This window comes from Callorhinchus milii, unplaced genomic scaffold, assembly GCF_018977255.1.
Source record: "Callorhinchus milii isolate IMCB2004 unplaced genomic scaffold, IMCB_Cmil_1.0 Scaffold6, whole genome shotgun sequence".
In the NCBI taxonomy this organism is placed as follows: domain Eukaryota; kingdom Metazoa; phylum Chordata; class Chondrichthyes; order Chimaeriformes; family Callorhinchidae; genus Callorhinchus; species Callorhinchus milii.
This window is the reverse complement of record NW_024704747.1, coordinates 14,058,202-14,083,082: the sequence shown is the minus strand read 5'-3', so window position 1 is coordinate 14,083,082 and position 24,881 is coordinate 14,058,202. Positions and strand designations below refer to the sequence as shown.

The 24,881-nt window shown below is 39.9% G+C and overlaps 1 protein-coding gene across 5 annotated transcripts in view; it reads right to left on the bottom strand.

Moving 5' to 3' along the window:
• LOC103186688 (histone deacetylase 4) overlaps nucleotides 1–24,881 on the bottom strand; it is a 279,511-nt gene that overhangs the window by 156,697 nt on the left and 97,933 nt on the right. For all 5 annotated transcript variants that reach the window (XM_042336162.1, XM_042336163.1, XM_007905869.2 and 2 more), the window contains one exon: nucleotides 17,842–17,913. In XM_042336162.1, coding sequence (XP_042192096.1) covers nucleotides 17,842–17,913 — 72 coding nt within the window. The remainder of the gene's footprint in view (nucleotides 1–17,841; nucleotides 17,914–24,881) is intronic.

Sequence of the window (24,881 nt, the reverse complement as noted above, 5' to 3'; positions counted from 1 at the left end):
CATGTATTCAAAACCATTTCCTTTCAACTCAAGAATGGTTGCCAACTTTCTACTATGGATTAAAGTGTTTCATTAACACCTACAATTTTAAAACGGTTATTTTTCTAAGAACTCAGAAATCATTTTAAAAGTAACTGAACAACTTTAAGTAACTGTAACTGAACTTTAGTAAAAGTAACTGAACAAGGATTAACCAGTTGTTAAAAATGCTACAAAGACTGAGCTCAACTGATCCATGAAAGCACGAAGTTCGGTACTAAATAAGCAGTGAGTTTATTAACCAGGTACACGGCGCAGTTCTTGTATGTGAAGTTCCTAAATATAATCAAAGTTAAGAGATCAAAATATTGCACAGTGAAACCAGACTGACATTATATAGAATGCTACATCATGCTTCAAAGGATCCTATAAGGGACAAACAAAACCTAGCTTCCTCCAGAAACAAGACCAAATTCCAGATCCTGGAACCAAAAATGTTATCCTGGTTTTATTCAGTTCATAATTATTCACCATTCCAAAAATGCATAAACAAATTTCAGGTCACAGTGATTGCAAATATTAATACAATACTCTGCTCTTTCCTCAATAGCAGTTTGTTTCCACTTTGTTCTGTATATAGTAGACTTTTACCCACCAACCTTTTGCTGATACCACAGTACTCATTGCACAAGGGTGTGGACTCCAGCCACTGGCTCACTCTTCACTCTAAACAGTAGCCCCAGCCAGTCCAAGAGTTTAATGCACTTTTCTTTTCAAATAAATTTCAAGGCCGGCATTACATTCTGAATACAGTATTTGTAAAGCAAACTGCAACCTGCTGTTGGAACAGAAAAGTCCAAACAACAACAAAATTACATTTGTATAGCGCCTTTCACATCGGGAGGACGTCCCAAGGTGCTGGACAGAGTTTCGGACCCAAGCTGGGGGTCGTGGTGGGGGAGGAAGCAGGGAGATCAAAAGCAAGATTGAAGAGGAGAGTCTTGGGATGGGTCTTGAAGGTGGTGAGGGAGGGGGGTGAGGTGGAGGGACTGTGGGATGGAGTTCCAGAGGGTTGGGCAGAGTGGCAGAAGGCCTGCCCGTCAACAGTGGGGCAAGTAAGGCAGGGGATGTGAAGCAGGCCGGAGCCCGCTGAGTGAAGGGAGCAAACAGGATGGTAGGGGGTTAGGAGGTCACAGAGGTAGGGGGGAGCCAGACGGTGGAGGGCTTTGAAGGTGAGGACCAGGATCTTGAACTGTATCCGCTGTGTGATGGGAAGCCAATGGAGTTGGGCAAGGATGGGGGTCACGGAGCCTGGTGCGGGAGAGGACACCGGCTGCAGAGTTCTGGATGATCTGCAGCCTGTGGAGGGAGAAATTGGGGAGCCCGACAAGCAGTGAGGTTGCATAGTCGAGCCTCGAAGTAATGAAAGCATGTATGAGGGTTTTGGCGTCTTGCGGTGTAAGACAGTGTAGGAGCCGGATGACGTTGCGGAGGTGGGGGAAGACAGAGCGGGTCATGGCGCAGATGTGGGGTAGAGAGGATAGTTGAGATTTCACACTTCAGTTTTGCCTTCTCACTGGCAGGGCATGGTCAGATTGCTTTGTAACGTCATCATAATAATAACCCTTGAGTTTGATACAGCGCTTTTCACATCTTCTAGACATCTCAAAGCGCACCACAGAATATACTGTAAAGTGAACTGACTGCATTTTTGTGTACGGAACACAGCAGCCAATTGCGCACAGCAGTGTCCCACAAGCAGTCGTGGATTGAAATGACCAAATTATTATTGATTTTTTTTCTTGAGGGATTATTATCAGGAGTGTGGAGTAAGGAAACTTGCCCAAGGTTTCGCCCTGCTGGGAATCGAACCCAGGTCTCTCGTTTGTGAGGAGAATACTCTCACCACTGAGCTACAACAACAACAACAACAAGATTCCATTTATAAAGCGCCTTTCACGTCAGGAGGACGTCCCAAGGCGCTGCACAGTTGGGTCATGACCCGAGCAGGGAGGAAATGGTCAGGGTGTGGGGAGGGGAGGAAGCGAGGAGGGGGGAAATGGTCAGGGTGAGGGGAGGGATGGGAGGGAGCGAGAAGGGGGAAGAGAGTCGAGAGGGCTACAGGACGCCCATTCGTTAATGTATAGTCCCACTTTACACCCAAAATGCATAATGAAAGGATTATTAAATGCAAATGGTGCATATCACTTTCCCTGATCTCATCAGTGAGCAAACACCATCCATCACTTTCTGGGCTCCCCCTATTGAGAGTGTGGCTCAATTTGATACACTCTAATTCTGTAGGACATTGCATAAAAGTAAAATGAGCTCAACAACTCTTTTTCATCGATAGGTTCATTTCCAGGGTGCTACATCTCAGCGTCCAGCAGGGAACATAAATTACATCTGCTTTGCGGATGAAGACATCTATAGGTGGAGCTGCATGTAACAAAAATTAAGGTTGCCAATTATGCAGTAATTTGGATCAGCAGTCACCCTAGCAAAATCATTACTCAATTTTATAAAGTCCAAACGATTAGGAACATTAGAAATATGTGGGAGTGTGCTTAAGATTCATTACACATAGCCTGTGGAATTCACTGCTGCCCATTTTCTACTGACTGCATTATAAACAGGGTGGTTTCATTGTCAAACAATTATACAAGAACCAGAACTACTGTCATGGTTAAAACAGGAGCACAGTGGACAGGGAAAAGATAGATGCACTCAAGTTATAAGATAAACTTCACTTAATGCTTACAGTGGACAGATTGTTCCAAGCATGTCCATTTTTAAAAATAATTGAGGATTGATATACAGGATGTTCAAAATATCAGATACCCATTTCCAAAAGGAACTTACCAAATTTACATTGTGCTAGTTTTGCTGTATTTTCTTAGCCTCAGTACAACATATAATATCGTACTACATAAAACCCAGTCTGTTGTGGTTGTTGCTGTAAACAACTGCCCTGAAGGTCACCTCAGTATTAAAAGGAGCAACAGTTTACAGTCAATATTTACTCCTTGGAATAAATAATTTTTTAAAGCAGCTATTCTCCTCCTCTTCTCTTTTCCACAGGCTTCAATAGTGCATCGTGACACTTGTGGCAAATAGTTTCGTCTAACACGCATGGACCTCACATGCCGAGGAACAGGACAAGCCGATATCATGTTACACTTCAAATTGCATCCAGTCGGCAAGTTTCGGTCATCGTGTGCAATTAGGCACATTGGTAACTTTAATAATCAGATAATTGGCTTGAAACGAGGAAGGGACTGCCAATGTACAGCCAGTATGCTAGACAACCAGCAGATGGTAAAGTTAAAGTACTTTGCATATATTCCAGTCATATACAACTGTGGGTGGATTTTAATTTGAAAATTATTAATTCTGAATAAAAACGTATCCTTTGTATGAAAATAAACTCCTGGAAAACAAATGTTCAATTTTTCTGAAAGTATTAGACATTAATCAGTGCTAGACTAAAAAGAATCTTAAATGCTATGGTTAAATAAATCAAATACTTCATAGTGTCAAAACAAATAATTTAGACAAGGACAGTATTAGCCTTAATTAAGAAGATTGTCAAAAACATCAGTTACACAGCTCTCCTTTAGAGTACAAATATTAATGAGTAAAATGAATATCAAAATGTTTTAAGCAACTTAAAACACAAACGAGCACTAAAATAATCTTCAATTCAATCTAACCGGTATGACAAGAGCTCAAAGATCATCTCATACGGAATGATGTCTAGAACAATTGCTCTGCAGCAGTCAGTGAAGTCAATACACAAACTCTTCACATAAGGTGTGATCTCAATTTTAAAAATTACGAATGGCCAGATCTACTCTCCTACTTGTAGCCCATCTGAAAACCAAATGTCTGCTCAGAAATCTGAAGCTTAAGCAATTGCAGAGCTAAAATTGTGATTTAATTTTTTTAATTTAAATTGGTTCATCCACAAAGTATACAGTCAATTTACTTTACAGTATATTCTGTGAAGTGCTTTGAGACGTCAAGAAGCCGTGGTAAGATACTATATCAAATGCAAGGACAGTATATTATTATTTTAATATTATTATTAAAACAAATCTTAGTGTGCATACGTGCTAAGTTGATTGCTGAAGACCCAATCCAGAGCCCTGAACGACTTTCTTAGCAACCACGCAACTTTGTATATATGCTGTGCACAATAGATTTTTCTCCTGATACTCGCAATGTCTTACACAGCAGATCTTAAAAGGACAAAAGGAAAAGAAAATCGACCATAAATCCTGCTTCTAATCTCTATCCAGCAATCCTGCTAGAAGTTACCTGGTGAACATTGGGCGAGGTCAGAACCTGGCTGAACTGCAATGTTCCCATGACTAAACAGTCTGTCAGACCTTACTGTGGAAGCTCAGATATGAATGACGGTGGCTTTCGCAAGGTTCAGGAGAATTTTCCCTCCAATAGACAGAAAAAGGCAGACAGAGAAAATTAAACCAAAATCAAATGATTATAATTACAAGAAATAGCTAGCACCATTTTTACTTACTGTAAGCTCAGTATTTTAAAATGTGGTTTTAACATTTTTCATTGTGCTTTTAACAAAAGTGACAAAGTTAATTTAATTCTGTAAAGATGCTACAGTTTAAAATTACTTTAATTTCCTTCTAAGAACAGCAGCTGAGCTGAAAATTGTCATACAATTAATTTGCATCTAACAGACTGAATCATCCTTCAGAAGGTGCTTTGTGCATTTGTAAAATTGAATGAGTAACACGCCTTCCTTCCTATTGCAATCACCAGGTTTTGTAAGAATGCAAATTAAGTGCATGCTATAAGCGGCTACAAAGAACACATATACAGAAATTGGTAACTGACCTGAATTTGGTTTCCTTTATGCTAAAAATAGCTGGCATGCAATTGAATCAATGCAAACTAGAAACATCTTTTGTAACTAATAGCAATATAAAGTAAGTTGAAAATTGCAAGTAGGTCAAGCAATTCATTACACATTTAAAAGGAATGGAAAATGGTTTTGCACCTGAACAACACAATACAAAATAAAAATCATCGACAGCCCATCCATTTGGTTTACGACAGGCTGGGAATATAAACTAGCTTTCTCCTGCTGCAATACATTTTAATAAATTATACATCGGACTTCCACATTTTATGCAAAGAGCAGTTCCCATCCTCATAGGTAAAACGGAAACACTCTCGCCAATGAAGGTTTGCAATAGAAATATTCACTTAACTCCAGCGCTATTCTGTCAAAATAAACAAAGATAAAAATTAAGTTATTCTGTTTATATTCTGCGATGTACCTCAATGCACACAATTTATTACAGTTTAAACTTTCAAAGTACCATTATAAGAATCAACATTGCATTTATATTGCACCTTTCACGTGAACAATCTCTTGAAGCGCTTAACAAAATGAGATGATTAGAAATGAAGTGAACAGTGTTTATACAAGCAAATTAAGTCACTGGTTTGCACAAGCAATGCCGTACAACAATGAGATGAGTAACCTATTAATTAAAATTTTGGGTGAGTATTGGATGACAAGAGAGTAATAAGAATTTAAGGGGAAATGCTACTTTTCTCTGAAACAGCAACATGATGGTGGAGAGCCTGTAGGTAAATATAACACCAACATACATCAGGAATGTCTCACAAACAAGGTGCATCAGGATTTTTTTTTGCAGACAAATAAAAGAATGTGCAAACTGTCTGTCTGGCAGATGCCATTTCTCCCCATCTCACATCCTCCCTAGTTCCATTCCGGTCACAAATCCATCCAATGTCCTCTTTCAATTATCCACATTGTTCACTTTCAAGCTGGACAAACTGTTCCATCTTAGCCACTCTCTGCATGAAGCAGTTAAATCTACATCTATTCACGTTCCTACTTCTGAGTTTGAGACTGTGGAGCATACTGTTTAAGAGACCTGTCAATTATCTGCATCAGTCTGAGATAAGGGCAACGATTCTCAAAGTCCCATCTCTTTAGCATGGACATAGAAAGCAAATGAGACGTTAATGTGTATAGGTGGGTGAAAAGTACAAGTCACAGGACATAAGAGTATACTTCCACATTTGCCTCACTAAGAATATTGCCTAAATTCTGGTATCTATATGATACTTGGGGCAATCTGGCTTTAGAGGTGGAACTGCAGCAACAGGCCATCACATTAATACACAGTGCCTGAGCTACAATGATTACAAGGAGACATTGGGCAAAATGAGAATATTTACACAAAAGGAAAGATCGATGATTTACGCAGTCTGAGTTGTAGGCAAACTTGTACAAGTTATATAAAATCTGATTTAATCAATCATCTGAACTACCCATGCATAATTCAATGCAGCCAGTAAGTGCCAGTGCAATAGTTTGGCACTGCAGCCGATAAATGCGCAAGTGATTCAATGCATCTCGACTCGTTGCCACATGCATTGGAAGCAGAACCAGCAAGCATTGGAATCGCAGGAAATTAAGTTTTTCTGTACATGCAACGGACGGATCAGGACCATGTTTCCCACGATTCATAGAATCATAGAAATATACAGCACTGAAGGAGGCCATTCAGCCCATTGTGTCCATGTCGGCTCTTTGAAAGAGCTGTCGAAATAAATCCCATTCCCCCACTCTCTTCCCATAGCCCTGCAAATGTGTCCTCCCCAAATATCTATCTACTTCTCTCTTCAAAGTTGTTATCGAATCGGCTTCCAGATCCGAACAATTCGCTCTGTAAAAAAATTTCTCCCCACCTCCCCTCTGGTTCTTTTGGCAACTATTTTAAATCGGTGTCCTCAGGTTACGAATCCAACCGCCAGTGGAAATAGTTTCTCCCTATCGAATCCCCTCATAATTTTGAACACCTCTATTAAATCTCCCTTTAACCTTCTCTGCTCCAAGGAGAATAATCCTAGCTTCTCTAGCCTCTCCTGATAACTGAAGTCCCTCATTCCTGGTACCATCCTGGTAATAAATCTCCTTTGCATTCTCTCCAAGGCCTTGACATCCTCCTAAAGTGTGGGGCCCAGAACTGAACTTTCTCTAGCTGAGGCCTAACCATGGTTAAAGATTCATCATAACTTCCTGACTTTTGTATTCTTTGCCACCATTTATAAAGCCTTGTATCCCGTATGCTTTTTTAACAGCTTTATCTACCTGTCCTGCCACCTTCAAAGATTTACTTATATGAACTTCCAGGTCTCTCTGTTCCTTCACCCCCTTTAAGATTGTACCATCAGCGAATATTGTCTCCCCTCATTATTCCTCCGAAAATGCATCACTTTGCATTTCTCCGCATTAAATTTCATCTGCCATTCAATGCAACCGGTAAATGCGGGAGTAATGGAGGATAGGGGAGGGGCATTACAAGATAGGAGGCAATAAATACAATACATGCAAAGACATCTAAGTGGTTTTGATAGTAAATTGAATGGGACTCGGGTGGATGTACGACTTAAGGCAATTATACGATTTATAAGTACAAGTCCTAAGCGAGCAAATAGTATCTACAATTTCAAAAGGATATTAAATACTATATTAAATACGTAATGGGTAGCATTAGAAACAGCGACCGATTTAGAGAATGGGATGAGCCGCAAATGAACTGCAATCCTTGTTTCCAGTCTTGTATGTGTCGACGTGGCATCAAGTGCACAGAACAAACAATGTTGATACATATAGGTTTCAAGACTTGCTGATTACACTGCAACCCACACTCAAAATGTTAACCAAGGCAACAGAATGGTTTCATTTTCAGGAGAAGCATTTGTGCTTTTTTAGTGAGGGGTGAGGTAGGAAAGAGCAGGACGCTTCAATGCTTTACATTTTCCTTGGTAATGTGAATCATCAACACAATGCAGGGCTGTTAAATGCTTATTGAATGCTTATGTGTTCTGGGGAAGAAATTCCAATAATCTTCATAAGAAAGGCTCGGATACCCATAGGGTAGTGGAAATATGTACCTCTCTCACCCAACAGCTTGTGGATGATGGATCCATTTACATTTTCAAGATGAAGGTAGATAAATATTTGTTAGGCTACGGTATTAAGGGATATGGGGCAGGGGCGGGTAACTGGATTTGAGGTATAGATCAGCCATGATCTTATAAAATTGCAGAAGAGGCTTGAGGGGCTGAATAGCCTACTCCTGTTTCTATGCATCTATGTAATAAGGTTTTAGAAGTTTACGTACACTCGTTAGTCAGATAAGATCAATCCCTTCTAGGCTTTTCTGGCTGTCTTTTATTGTTACTTTTATACACATTACCATTCATTTTTATTTCTAATGATAGATTCCATCAATTTTCCAATTACTGAAGTCAAGCTGATGGGTCTGCAAATCCAGGTTTGGCTTCCGGCAACTTTCGATAATGTGGGAACCATATTTGTTTGTCTTCAGTCTGTGGAACCTTACCAATAGTGCTCAACTTCCTCATATATTTGTCAGTGAACTAAAGAATGACAGGCGGTTGGAGCACCAGTAAGTAAATACCTGATAGTCAAATATTGAGTCAGAATTTCCAGGAAAAGTTGTTTGGCAAATACATCTTCTTTCATAGGTTTAAAAAAAAGTCTGAACTATTTTTATAATAATTTTAAGTACTTAATGTGAAGAGAGATTCACAGAAAGCTTCAAATATGTATAAGAATGCATCTGAAATGTTTTTTCTCTGAGCCTTGGAGCACTATGATCATTCACAGCACCAGCAGAACACAAAGCGGCTTCAGAAACATCATCACTGGTTAACCCCGGAGAGGCCTGGACTGCAACCAGAGCTGAAGAGGAATTCAAGAATTTGAATAGCTGACCCGAATCGATCCAGACCGCAGGATCTTTTGCCACATCTTCTACCAACCCCACCTCATGCACGGACCACACACAACACACACAGAGAATCAGAGTTTATAGCACGTGAGGTCATTTGACCTTGTTGTTGTTGATTCAATCAGTAGAAAGAGCCTCCCTTTATTTATCCAGATGCAAACAATTCAAATTTTTTGAAAAGCTCTGCTCTCTTCCAATAAAACTAGTTTTAAAACTAGATCCATACACAGCTATGAAAATATCCCAGACGACAAAAGATTTTGCAACATTTTGAAAACAACACAAATTAAAGCACGGGAACATGCCATATGACCCATCCTGTCTCTGTTGCCGTTGTTCTCCAAGAGTCAAATAATTTATTCCCTCTCTCCTACACATACTTATTAATACTCTTTTCAAGTGTCTATTCGTTTGTAAAAAAAAGGATATGGACACAGCAATATGAACTTAAAATTCTCACAATCTTTGCAGCTACATTTTTTTCTCAGCATTTCTAATTCCTTTTTTAAATTTATCTGGAAATTGCACACACATTGACTTAAAATGCTGTGGTCTCAACAAAACAGTCTACTGCTTTCTCCTCATACCCTTTAGTATTATTCTTTTTCCTGAGACCACCATTAGCCACAAAGTAAGTACTTGTTCTACCTGTAAGATTTCCCTCCACCCAACTCGCCAAGATTTGCCTCTTTCGTCAAGAGGAACAGTAAATACAAAATGCACAGCCAGAGCGGTAGAAGAAATAATAATCCTTGTATTTAATCATAGAATTATACAGCACAGAAGGTGGCCATTTGGCCCATCGTGTCTGTGCCAGGTCTTTGAAAAGAGCTATCCAAATCAATCCCCCTCCCCATAGCCCTGCATTCCTACTTCTGCTTGGTAAATAGAGGTGTGTAGAGTAAGGAAACTTGTCACCAACCACTACTCTACGGGACTCCATGTAGGGTTCAGAAACAGGAAGGATCAAACATCAGTAGTTTGATCCTAGTCTAATCATAAACTACATAAAATAACTACATATTCTTTTGGATCATTTATATTACAAAATATTAAATTAGCAGAACGCGACAGAGAGCTATAACTCTATCAGACTTCCTAATTCCTCTCCCGCCCCCACAAACCCCATTTTCTAATCTAGTTTGAACATTTATGTGGAATACCTTTTTTTGGGGTCACATCTCTCATTCTCAAAGTAACAAGGGCCTGAACAATAAATGAGCTGTTCTCATGCTTTATGAAAATAGAACTGATGAACAGGTGTACTTGGTTGAAGAGAATGACTTAATGATTCCTTTCACAGATTTCCTTACAAGCACCAGGGTGACTTTTGCTTGTGGTATGTACAGCACATTAATCACAGCCATTTTGATTTCTTCTTCTGCTCAATTATTTTTAGCATTGCTGGAGGCAAAGTAAAGTGCATTTACTAATGAAACATTCCTTAACAGAATGATAAGCTGCCGATTTGAGAGCTCTGTTGCACTACTGTGTCTCAAAATAGTAACACAAATCTTTCATCTGCTGAGCAAAATATAGAATGGCAATTCTGTACTAAATGTCAGAAGAATATAATCTTGTGGGCAATTGAGAAGATAGAGGTAGAATTAAAAAAATTGTACAATTTTACAAATGTTTCAACCGTATTAGGTCAAAACTGGACAGATCAGCCAAATGTGCACAACCCAATTCCTATGCAAAATTTTTCTTACAGTAACAGTAATGAATAATACTGTCCTTTTCATAAAATTGTACTGCAATGGGCTTTTTGACCCATCAAATTTGCACTGGTGTTATTCTCTCTATGAGCCACGTAATCTAATCCTACTCTCCTACTTTCTCCCCATACCCTTTAATATTATTCTTTTTCCTGAGACCACCATCAACCACAATCCATTAACCTATATCTTATCAACTAGGCCTGGTTTCTGCTATTTCCTTTTACTTGCATGCTCTTCACTTAACAGGAACCAGCTCTTACACACTCACAACCACAAAGATCTTTTGTACTATATACGTATTTCCTTTTAACGTAGAAAATCTAATAAAAATGAAAGGAGAAGAAACTTAAATGTTCTGTATCTCTCAATATGCTTGGGATCATCATGGGACTTGCCAGGGTTAAAAACTTCTGTGACGGAGTACAGCCATTTCTTTGCTACACATCAAAACTGTTCATAAAATCAATTTCTTCCCTCGTCTCTTGAAGAATCTGACTTACTGGGGTACAGTTCCACAATCACTCTTTGGTTTCCCACTCAAATGGCCATATCAGCCTCATAAGTAAATTTGAAAGAACATCAAAACTGATAATGGGAGAAATACAGTTGATCCCTATCTTGGGTCACTGGACAGGAATTGGGAGCAGGAGCTATGCCCCATTGCCCTAGCGAGAAGTTATGGGTTCAAGCTCCACATCAGGCTTCAACTCACATGGTCAAGGCTGATGCTTCAGTACAATGCTGGGGTGTGTTGCATTGACACAAGGTGCCATCCTTCGGATGAGATATTAAACCAAGCCTGTTCAGGTAGACATTAAAGATCCGATGGCATTATTCAAACAGAGAAGGGAGTTTCTCCTGATGTCCTGGCCAACAAATCCCCAAAAATTTCATTTCATTTCATGGCTATTTGTGGAACATTGCTGTGCAAAACTGGGTTGTTAGGTTTGTGTACAAATGCAGTCACACCATTACTTGGTAAATCCTGTAAAACGCTACTAGACATCCCAACATGAAAGGCACTGGACTAAATGTAAGGATTATTATTGTCACATTTCCTAGCTCAAAGCCACATTCGAATGGCAACTTCAGAACTTTCAGAGTGCATCTGATACACGGACATCTTGTACCAATTTTAGACCTAAATAGTAAAATTCATAAATGTCACAAAAACATTTAAATGCACTGTTGACAACCTCACCACACCTATGTCATACAAGCCAACAAGTTGCCAACATCCCCAGGCTTTGGCAAGAGGGAACAATTGAGCACAGTTTCTGCTCTAGTCTACCAAGGCAAGCTTCCAGCAAGGATCCTTGGGTGGTGAAAATGGGATTCATATCTGGGTCAAAATAAGCCACCAGTGCAAGCTAACCAAAAAGACAAAGAGCAGGTAAATGCGGAGGTCACCAGGACTTCTGGAACTGTACACAGCCACCATTTCATAGGTGGATAGAACAGGAAAGAGAAGGGTCTTGAGGCAAGACTTGAAGGAGGCTAAGTAGGGGCCGAGGCGGAGTGATTGGGGGATGGAATTCCAGAGGTTGGGGTTAGAGATGCTGAAGGCTCTCCTGCCAATGGTGGGGCGGGTGGGCCACCAAAATTGTTGCTGTTGTATGCCCCGAACATCAAAGTCCCTGCTTCTATCCTTCCACCTCTATCTACCTTTAAATCCCACTGAAAAACCTACCTCTTCAACCTTCCAACCCTACTACCGTGAATCAATCTCACAGGTTATTCTATGGGAAGGACGCTACATAAATGCAAGTTATTTTTACACACAGTTCTGCTTGTCAGCACACAACTGATTAATACGCAAAGCTGTAAATGGAAGCTACCGTGTTTACAATCCAAATTTAGCTCTTCATCACTGCACCTGCCCACAGTGTGGTGGGGTATGTGCTTAGCTGCAGGTGATTACGTAGCTATGTGGAAAACCCAACTCTGTTCACAGGAGTTAAGCTGACCGGAGAGTCCCACAAATCATAAATGATCAACTGATTATTTTTTAAAAAAACACTGTGAAAATCTGTGACTACTGATATCCAGCAAGATCCTGTGTGTTGTAAGGCCACGTTATTAGTTAGTGGCTTGTAGTAAGTGAAAGGAAAGTGAATGCAGCTCAATGATATGTTCTCTGGTTAGTAGCAAATAGAATTGATTTTAAGATGAGGCCTTTTGCTGGTGCATATGGGCTTGTAATAACCTGTTGTACATTCAAGATGCATACGGTAAACCCACAACCTACATTCTCCCCCACAATGACTTCCTCCCCTCCTTTTAGGAAGGAATATGCATTTTTATGATGCCTTATCAATCACAAACATCTCAAAGCACTATACACTAATAACCATATTATCTGGCAAACAAAGCAGCTATTTTGTGCACAGGAAGGTTCCACCATCAGCCATGAAGTGAATAATAAATCTATCTGGAGAACTGTTAGTCTGAATACGAAGAGAAACTCCTCTTTTTGAATAGCTTGCTAAAGATCTTGTTTTAACGTCTTAGTTGAAGGACAGCTCCTCCAGCAATAAAGAGCTCTCCCAGTAGTAGACCTGCGATATAGACTGAGGTCAAGTCCTACGTTTGACTATAAATACAGTCACTTCACTAGCCAACAATTACCCGTGAAGCACTTCAAGACATTTTAAAGTTTTGCTTTTCTTTTTCAAATACAAGGATAATAACTGATGAAAGAGAATTAGCAGACAACTTGCCTAAACGGTCCACGCACACCTTACAAACTGGTCACTAAGATTCACAAACTTCCCCCAAGGTGCCACAACTGATGTTTTCATTCATTCCTTCCAGCCTCTACTCTGGGCTTGCTGAGTTTAGGAATGTAACTGCCCAGAGAATTATGAAAACAGTAAAACTCACATAAGTCGTATCAGTCGGGACTATAACATTTAATAACTTGCACGAAGCACGAGTTACAGCCAAACTTGTATAAATCAGATTTTATACAACTAATACATAACAGTAAACAAAGTATTAGCCCCGTTTGATAAATTGGATAAACGGCTAAATTGTAACAGCTTCATGCTCCCAAATAATCCTAAATCATCTCCTAACTCGTAACTCTCTGTCACACTTAACAGTACACATTGAAGTACGCATATGCAGTGCTCTGCTTCAAACAATCCGTCACCATATCTGCACTTACGAGCTGCATTGAAGTACACATGTACAGTGTTCTGTTTGAAACACAGTCACCGGTTTCAACGAAGTACACTGTTCTGGGCATGCAGTACTTCATCACTGCAGCTAGTGACGGGTCAAAACTGCGACTGCTTTCAAACAGAACACATGTGTACTTCCATGCAGCTGGTAAGTGCGGATACGGTGATGGGTCATTTCAAGCAGAACACAGCGTATGCAGATTTCAATGCAGCTGTTAAGTGCGGTAGCAGGTTACGAGTTAGATGATTTGCAAAGGATTTAGGATTATTTGGAAGCATGAAACCGTTACGATTTAGCCGTTTATCAGATTTATAAAACAGGGCTAGTGCAAAGAAACCTAAGTGTTTTTTTCGTAACAAACTGAATGGATGAATATACGACTTTAGGCAATTGTATGATTTATAAAGAGACAGCCCATGCAAGTTTTACTGTATTCTAGCACAGAAAGATATATACAGACTTCAATCGCAGCCATGGGAATGCAAAAAAAATGAGCTGAATAATGGGACAATTGTTTATGACAAAACAAAGGACCGATTTAGCCCAGTTTTCACAAAAGAGAACGCGATGACAAGGTTATTTTCTGCCTATAATAATCATTACCTTTTGAAGGTGAACCAAAGAGAAATGTTCTCCACTGATCCACAAATTTTGTAACAATGAAACACAATGCAATTTCCTTCTGCGCAAATCATTTACTCGTCTACTGAAGCAGTATCGTGACCTATTTAGACTGTATTCTGCATCAAAAAGAAAACTAAACAGTAATATCTTTAAACAATTCCAGCCATAGAAGGGAGTAAGTCAATGAAGAACTGCATTTCAAACTCTCAAACTCATATTTTCCAAAGTAGACATTTAATCATTCAATCTGCATTTGACAGTGGGAAAACTTCAGACATTTTCTACAATTTCAGGTGCAACTTCTTTGGCAACAAGATGATTCCTAATGGTGAAAAGCTAGGGAAAAGCTGTGAGGATCAACTGGATAATGACTCTTCAGCCTTGAAAATAGACACCTTAAAAGAAAGCCTTACAAAAGATGTTTAACTGCATCAAGAAAATAAACAAACAATTTTTTCACCCCAGAGAGTTTGTTCTGCCATTTTTTTTAGATTACACAGATCTTTCAATCCAATTTGCTTGCCTTTTCTCCATATCCCGAAATATGCTTACATACCGTGTATAATTGATTCAGTATCTATTGAGTCTGGGTAGTGCATTCCTTTCTCATGCCCTTTGTGTGAAGAAATGAGACTTGGGTGGATGATTTGGAGGAATAACAAAACAAAATCAAATGAACTTCTATTGTATCTTACGTTATAATAGTTCTATGCCGTACAAGGTCATCATGCCCTTCTTAATGTGGAGTCCTGCAGCTCAGAGCACTCACTTTGCAAGCGAGAGACCTAGATTCGATTCCCGGCAGGGCGAAACCTTGGGCAAGTTTCCTTACTCCACACACCTAATAATAATCCCTCAAAAAAAAATTGGTCATTTCAATCCACGACTGTTTGTGGGACACTGTTGTGCGCAATTGGCTGCCACATTTCGCCCACAAATATATACAGTCTATTCACTTTACAGTCTATTCCGTGAAGTGCTTTGAGACGTCTAGAAGACGTGAAAAGTGCTATACCAAACGCAAGGATTATTATTATTATTATAGGTGAATACCAAAGTCAAAAAATGAGGTTTGACCAGAAATCCACACAAGTTCAGTTCAGACACTGGGAAATATTACTTTGCACAGAAGGTAAAAACAGCCAGAATGGATTATCAGTAAGGGTGTTTTATACCAAAGCACTGTAAAAACAGTGAAGATCCAGAAACTCTATTTAATTAGACAAATCCCTTCTTATGGAATGAAAGATCAAGGAACATTCAGCAGAGGACAATCAAGGAATCCAGGTACACTAGTTCATTTTAACATATGTTACACCAAAAGACATATCAGATTGAAGGCCCAAATAGGATAAAATTGGTGACCTACATTTTACATTGGTGCTTATCAAGTATGGGTCACTCTTTTGATTGGACTCTCCGGTCTTCGTCGAATTTGGTCCAAAAAGTCCGCCCAAGTTACAGGACATTCCCATTATTCTTTAACGTGATGTGCCCCTAGCATCATCAGTCATGTGATTTCTCAAGCAGGCTATCATTTTAAGGAACCTATCTCCCACCGAGTGCTCTAACCACTAAGGTACCATGAGAGTCCTGTAGCTTGGTGGTTATAGCACTCTCCTCACAAGCGAAAGGACCTGGATTCAATTCCCCAACAGAGCAAAACTTTGGTCATGTTTCTTTACTCCACACGCCCCTGTTTAACTAGCAGTAAGTAGGAACCCAGTTGTTAGTGGATTGACGGATTACTTTTCCGGGGATAATAATCGCTTCAAAAAAATAATAATAATCTGGTCACTTAATCCATAACTGTTCATGGGACATTGCTGCAATTGGCTGCTGCGTTTTGCCCAGAAAATATACATTCAATTCACTTTATAATATATTCTGTGAAGCACTTGAGACGTCTAGAATACATGATAAGGCTCTATAACAAATGCAACGATTATTATTAAAACATGTCATAGCTCTCTGGGTTTCATGCTCTCACCATATCCTTCAAAACCTTATTTTTCTAAAAGCACAAACATATCGAGCCTCCCATTGAATGCATTGTTTTGAAGGAGACATTCCTACATGTCAGGTGCACAGTCGTGCTGATGTGTGGGCAGCCTAACTCCACGAATGAGACCAAGAGGTACAACTCCATGATTCAAAGCCCTCTTGGGTATGTTGGTCAGTCCTAATTGCACATGTAATGTACTGGGCAGTTTTTTTAGTTAAAATAACATTTGCTGATGCAAGACAAGAGGCAACATTTATTTTCCAACATAATACTTGCCAAAAAACTAATTTAGCTAAAGTGTACTATGGCTGTGGAATTACAATAGTATTAACATCATTTTGGGTCATCTGGGTTCCTGACAAACAAATTCAAAAACTAAACCATGCTTTAGAATTTCCAAAGCAAATAGAGTCCAACATGTGCAAATCACCTACACATAGAAAGTTACCTGTGTCTGGAAGGGAATACGGACTCTCTCCTGCCTAATTCTGAAGAACACACATTACAAAAGCCAAGGGTGGGGAGGGGGGGGACCACAGATTATGTGTCGAGATACCTGGGTTCGATTCCCAACAGGGTGAAACCGTGGGCAAGTTTCCTTACTCCATACACCTAATAATAATCCCTCAAAAAAAATAATAAATTGGTCGTTTCAATTCACGACTGTTTGTGGGACACTGCTGTGCGCAATTGGCTGCTGCATTTCACCCATTAATATACAGTCAATTCGCTTTACAGTCTATTCTGTGAAGAGCTTTACAGTCTATTCTAGAAGACATGAAAAGCGTTATATCAAATGCAAGGATTATTATTATTATTACAAATGTAATTTTGTTGTTGTTGTTTCCTCACGCTTTTATATAGCACTCCTCACGCTTTTATATAGCACTCCTCACGGAGGGTAGCGTCCCAGAGCGGTCACAAAGTGGATAGCAGGTATCAGTTTCCTGATGAGCAGCACAGCTGACAATGAAATTCTACTTCATTGTGACTTTTAAAAAAGCACAAGGAAAGTTTAGAGCCATAAAGCTGAAGCACAAAAACACACCACGGCAGAGTTAACTTTGAACAGTTTGTCTCAGTCACCAAGTTCAAACTTACACTTGGCATAAAAGACTCCCCAGAGCACAACCACCATAATTATGGGCTTTCCTCCACCACCACACCCACACAAATGAAACTGTGAAGGGCAGATCTATTCCTTCAGCAGTTCATGAACGTCAAAGGGCATTATTAACATCATGCAAATCTGGTTGAATTATACAGGCTTCTATATCACTTTGTTCTAATAGGAAATGCACTCAATGGACTGTAAAAGTACATTGTAACATTAAATCCAACATTCACCTGGTACTTCCAGATAAAAACGGCTGCTGTTTTAAGATTTGGGAGAATTGAGAAATCCATCAACTCTTCGTACCTGTGCTTGGATAAATATACAGTATTTCACCATGTACAATAACACAGCCAAAATATAACGTCTCCTTACCAGTACTGGGCATGTGGTTCAATCTGGTGGGCGTCAACAACTCCACAGACTGGTCTCTGCCGGAGGATCCATCTGAAATTGAAAAGGATTTAGCCTCATAAATAGTCTGCAGCATCTGTTCCAATCCATGCAATTGTATTTCCAGTGGCATGGGACTGGAGAGAAATACTATCTCCACTACCAAAAATAATAATCTTCTGGGATAGTCCTTCACAGTGGTTATGTACTGAAGTTTACATATAATATAACGCCCATTTATGCAGTGGATCTTCCGTCATAGACAATGGAGTGGTTTAATGCAAGTCTGTGAATCAATCTCTTTAACAGTCTGTGCTTGCAAGATAAATATTCCGTGGTGAATGGCAGTCACTGAAAAAAAAACAGGTCATCAATCTTATTTTTAATCTACGGGAAAAGAGATATCGCAACGGGGGAGGTGGGCGGTGTGTGCAATCCGTTTTTCATGTGATTTACCAGCAATATGGCTTTGCTGTTGACAAAAATAGAACCCCTGGAGGTGGGAGCTAAAAATAGACTGGAGCACTGCAGGAGATTAAAATTCATAAATGCGAGAGTAACACGGTTTGTCAGGACTAAGAGCCAGTGGCTGCAAAGCAGCTTTTGTGGATCCTGTCAGGCAACATCCACCTTTTTTTAAAAAACCAGAAAACATACTCAAACAACAAATGGTTTTTGTACAGTAAATAATTTCATGTGTTTGTACTGCACAGTGCTCTGTGCACCACCACACGTTTGCAAATATTAATTGTAATCTATATCCTTCAGCGAAACTTAAACCCTTTTCGGTTTGCAGATTTCTTTAAAAAACTGCAATGCACAGCACACCCTCTGCTCTCAGATCCTGTCCCCTCCAGAGCAGCGCAGCCCTCAAGGAACACAAACAGTTCATGTGGCAGCAGCAGCCTCCCTGCCTGCCTGCCTGCCTACCTGCCATGCCGTGCCTGTCTGCCGTGCCTGTCTGCCCTGCCTGCCGTGCCCTGCCCGCCTGCCCGCCCTGCCTGCCCTGCCCAGCGCTGAGCGGTCAGTGGATCTCAAGACGCTCAACAGTTTCACTTCTCTTCCCAGAATTTTAACCCATTGAATGCGGCGATGGGGAACGCACACAACTTCCCACAGCGCTACAGCGAACACCTTTACCGCAATTCAGTCCGACAGACATCGAAGGCAGATTATCTTAGTGCAAATCTAAGAACCGAAAATAATGCTATCTTTTCACAAACGTAGGTCTATTACTGTGCACCACTGTCTGTAACCAGGAACTGTAATGGGTTTGCGAACAGACACTGGACCCCAACAATGGTGGACTTTAGTATTGGTGATCACAACAATGAACACTGAGTGAAGAAGGAGGGAGTCGTCTTGTTTTCATTCGGCAAAAATAAGTGTGGACGGGGAAGTGTTTTGTGGCTTCCACGGACAAGAATAAAAAGCATCACATACCCGTCCAGGAAATTCAAGTATGACAGTAAAACTTAGGAATGATGGAAGAGATGATGTCCCCATAGTATCACATCAACACAGAGCCACATCTGCAGCGAAAGTAAACTCAAGAAGATGCTCCCAGTGTTTGGCAGCTGAAGCCCAATGATGATAATAATAATCCTTGCGTTTGATTGTGGAGGAAAGAGAAAGTCTTTCACTTGATGTTTTATGCATTACAGAAGTCTGGATTGTCAGTCGTTACTGACGCCATCCGCATGGAAATGAACCCCCGATTCACTCACTCACTCAGTGCTGAGAGGCTCCAACAGTCACTGTATTTCCTGCAAACCCGGAGCAGCGGCTTCAGTGAGTGTGTGCACTGTTTGCTGGCGAGGATTGCACCTTTATTCTGCTCTGATGCTGTTTGCCAGAGAGAACAGATGAACACTTGATCACCATTTATTTAGATTGGTTTTTGTTCCACGGTGAGCAGCAGGACACGGCTCACTGGAGTCCTCCTGCAGCGCCTCACTGGATGTGTGCGTTTCTTTCACTGCTGCCGAGGATTTGGTGCTAAATGCGTCAGTGAACACACTGCCCCGCACCACATTCACTGAATTTCAGACGGAAACTGTGGCAATTTTTGTGCTGTCATTGTAGCCACAGGAATTCCCGACTCTCTCAACAATACGAGAAACCCCATCGCCTTTCTATGCTATGAATTGTCCAAATTTGGTTTGGTAAATTCTCTGTTCACATGCACTTGTTTTGTAAACAAGAGCACTGAAGCCAGACATGAAAACACAGAGCCTTAAACACTTTGACTCCCAGTACTGAACTGGGTTATGAATTTAGCTCCAGGCACAATTCAAATGGTAATTGCATAGCGTAAACAATGCTGACAAAACTTAAGCATAATGTGTAGCACCAGTTGTACCGCTGATAGCCATTTTCTGCACTCTGTCAAGATTCTCTGTAGCCCTGAGTATAACCATGAATTAAATAGGCTTGGACTAGAGCATTGGAATTTATCTGGACTGAGAATAAATTAAGTTTTATTTAGCATTGTTCATTCTGAACATGTAGTTGGGATGTCACCACTGGATTCACATTAAAATATTAACAATATCTTATACCATTTAAATTGTGCCCTGGAGCTACAACAACAACTTGCATTTATATAGCGCCCTTCACACAGGGTAGTGTCCTGGAGCTAAATTCACAAGCCAGCTCTTTGCATGAATATAATGTGAACTACAACATGTGGTAGCACATATATTAAATGCTGGGGTGGGATGATAATACAAGGCTACATCATGAAATAAAATGCAACAGAAAGAATCCATAATCACAAGTGTGGTGTTCCTACAAGGAGCTGAATGCACTATTGGAAAAGAGAAGAGGTTCTCAATGGTTCCCTATGTCCTTCAGGGTATAAGCCATGATAAAAATTGTAAGCTCTTTCTTATAACAGTAACTTCATTGTGCAAGAAATGTGTCTTATAACACAATATTCCTTGCACTTGATATAGTGTCTTATGTCTTTGAACCATCTAAAATCGCTTAGCAGGATGTATCATGGAGTGTAATGACTGCATTTTGTCGGCAAACATGGCAACCAAAATGCAAAACCCAAACGTGCCGTCACCCAGTGTACATACACCCGATCCACAAGCGAAGCCTGTATAATTCAACCAGAATAGCGATCAGGAGCAGGAAATAGTTTAATTTTTCCCCACTGGACAGACTGGTATTGCAATCAGCAACCTTCTTATCAGTATGACCCTGCGATCATCAGGCAGAGGCTTTATCCACTCAACATCAGAAAAACTACATATTAATTAACAACAACAATTTGCACTTATATGGCACCCTCCACGCAGGTTAGCGTCTCACAGCGCTTAACAATGGCGGAGCCTGACTCTAAGCCGGGGGGAGGGGGCTGTAAGCGCAGTCGAAGAGGAAAGTTTTCCCCCAATTAATTCTCCACCTGAGGTAATTTTCATGGTAATGACCAAAAAATTCAAAGATAGGCTCTTACTTTTTTAATATTTGCCTTTTTCTGATGTTAAATATAAGAATATGTTTTTTATTTTTTTGCAAATTTAACTACAAAGGGGCCATCAGTGATAGATGATCAAAATGCTGCTTAGCACAGCTCACTTGTAACTGTGACCTTCTTGTTTCAGATTAACCAATGACCTCTACACAGAGATTCTTTTATCAAATCTTACTGCTAGCCATGAGAACTGGTTTAAATTTTGCTGAGTCTCAGCCTGTGCATTTTGCTTCAGGCTTCAACAAATTAGTAGAATGCCTTGCTTCTACAGCGTAAAATAGTTAAAAAAGTTAGTAGGAATGAGCCAAGTCCTTTTAAGACAATCTAACTTCCTCTTCTCTTAAAGGAAAGAATTTAGAGAAATAATCAGTGTTTTCTGCTATAACATCACTTCAGTAAAGTTTTTCCCCCATTTAGGAGATGTAAATTTGCATATTTCTGGGATGAACAGACCTTTTCTAAACAACAACAAAGCATATTTGTACACAATTGCTCTTTAACATCTCACATAGAACAAAAACTGTTGAGGTAAATCTATGAGTTAAGAATAGGCTTGTTTACCCATATTTAAAAGTATAAAGCACAAAGGATTAACCCTTACAACATCTAGCATCCCATGAAATGCATCAAACATTCAAACACTTAAACATAAGAAATGCTAGACGAAAAAAGACCAAGGTCCATCTAGTTCGCCTTCCACCTTCCTGGTGGTCGCGTGCACATATGTTCCATACTACCTATGTAGTATATCCCATAATGTTATTTCCAAAAAGAAAGCTATCTAATCTGTGCTTGAAAGAATGAACATTTCCTGCTTCAACTGTCTCCCTAGGCAGCCTGTTCCACAGGTTGAAATAGTGTTTGCGTAGATGCGTTCTGAATTTAACCCCTCTTTAATCACAGGCTGTGTCCTCTGGTTAAATGTCATTTTATGATTAACATAATTGCATGATTAAAGTCATATTTTTGATTTCCACCTCCTCCTGGAAAGTAAATGCAAATATATATCATGTTGGAACAGGGTTGGATCTGGCACGATGCCTGTCAAATAAGTTGCTTCTACACCACAACACTCAATTAAAAGATGCCACAATTGAGAATGGTGTATGTGGAAAAAAAAGTAGTTAAATCACATTTAAGAAGGAAAAAAATGTGTTAAAAAAAATTCTGGACAGGGTCAGAGGTGTCAGATGAAAAAAATGTAATTTTGTTTTTGTACTGCTGTTCACAGTTTATTTACATTTTATATTTCAACTGTTAAATTTTGGAGATGTTTTCAATGGTGTAATAAGGCACTTTATCAAATATAAGAATCTTTCAGCAAGTTGATCCAAGCCGAGTCATGACAGAACTTGCCTCAAAGACACAGCATCCCACCCAAAACAAGGTGAGAAGAAGTTGTATCACAGCATGCAAAAAAATCACATCATCAGTTCATAATGGAGTTATAGAGGCCTGATAGCAGCACATACCCCAGCAGGAGGCTCAATACCGCTTTGCTTGCTTTAACAGTTAAACAAGATCCAATCAAACACTTCAGGATTATCCCATGAGAAGCAGACCACATCGGAAGCACATACCATTGACTCAATTAAAGTTCCTGATGAGCTATTTACCTCTCAGATAACTAAGCAAATGCATTTCCCCAAGTGAACTGAACCCATTGGTTTTTTTTTACTGGATTTCTCACATTTTGTTGCAATAGCTGTTTCAGATTCTGCTGAAAGTTTAGTTTTTCCTCTCCAAGAGACACTAGTCCTCTGGTAGGTGTGGAACATCCATTCAGCATGCACAAAAGGTGAATATCAGCCAGTGCACGCTTACTTTTAACATCACAAACAAGGGTCATAGAATGTCTTGTATGGTATGTCGCTATTAGGCTTCTCTGCAGACCTGATTTTCACTGGCGAGGGGAGCTCGCTAACCGCAATACCGCAGGACTCCTATGTTAGATTTAAACAGCAGTGTCTAGAACTTTGGAGTCCTCTGAATTTCCAGTCATGGAACGTGAAGCAAGGTTATATATAGCAGTCTCATAAAGTCCACAACACTTTAATAATAAGTCCTTGCATTTAATATAGCGCCTTATCACATCTTCGAGACGTCTCAAAGCACTTCACAGGATATACTGTAAAGTGGAGTGACTGTATATTTTGTGGGTGAAAAGCGGCAGCCAATCGCGCACAGCAGTGCCCCACAAACAGTCATGGATTGAATGGCCAATTTATTATTATTATTCTTTGAAGGAACTATTACCACCGAAAAAGCGATCTGCCAATCGACTAACAATGGGGTTCCTACTTACTGCTAGGTAAACAGAGACTTGCGGACTAAGGAATCAAGCCTACGTTTATGCCCTACCCAGGAATTCAATTTGGGTCAGCTCGCTGATGAGGCGATCATGCTAACACTCAAACGGCCTTTTTCATCCAAACCCCTCTTACAAACTCTTGCCCCACCACCCCCTCCCAAAAGAATTGACGTAATTAGGCTGCGTAAATTTTAGTCAAAGTAGGTGGTTTGGTTTTTTAGGTGGGGGGGGAGGATAGAGAAGAGAATCATTATCAAGAAGCCAGATTGATGCTAGTTTGAGATAGGCCTTCAGATTTGATCTTTTGGAGCTGTGAGGAAAAAAAAGTGATGGAAACTTTCAGACATTGCAAAGGCACCAGGATTTTTCTTATACAGTATATAAAATTTCATTGACCAATGGATAGTCAATCTTATATTTGAGAACCAACTCTAGTACTTATAGAAAACCAGCTAAAACATAATTTACTAATACCTCCAATCCAAAGAATCTATAACTATTTGGTTTATATACATTTCCAATTTCTTGGTTGCAAAGTCACTGTAGATTTTTTTTAAAAAAACAATTAGTTGAAAATACTGGTTTATTACATAAGAGTAACAGATGTCTGGAAGCGTTACAAAATTGTAACTAAAGGAGGTTAGATTTGCTCATGGTTTATAGTTATCCAGACCTTTTTTTTAATGCACTGGCATGTAGCACAATGCAAGTTTGTGCCTGTAGTTCCTTATGTGGCAGCTTTCCAATATTTCCTGTGCTGTCAAGTGGCAAGCAAAGGCCAGGCACCTTACAAGATAAGGGGATGGGGGGTGAAATTAATTCTATGGAGGCAAACGCAGCAGCTAATTTTGCACCACAAAATTCCAACAAATGTCATGGTGTTTATGACCACTTCTGTCATGAGGCAGATTGAACCCAAATTTATGCTTGGTTAGGACATTTTAAAGTGCAGCAAAAAGTATATAACACATACTCCGAGGCAGTTCAATTCCTTCTTAGTTCGTCACTTTTGTAGCATTTCTTCCATTATCAACGTGATTTCACACGCTTTCATCACAAGTACCACAAATTCTTATGGATTTTAGAGAAACTCCATTGGACACATTGTATGATTACATCTGAACATCTATGTCATGTTCAGTGCAGCAGGACGCTATCTTATGTGAATGGCGCTATATAAATGCAAGTTGTTGTCATCTCCAGGCACGAGAACAACTCTGAATGAAG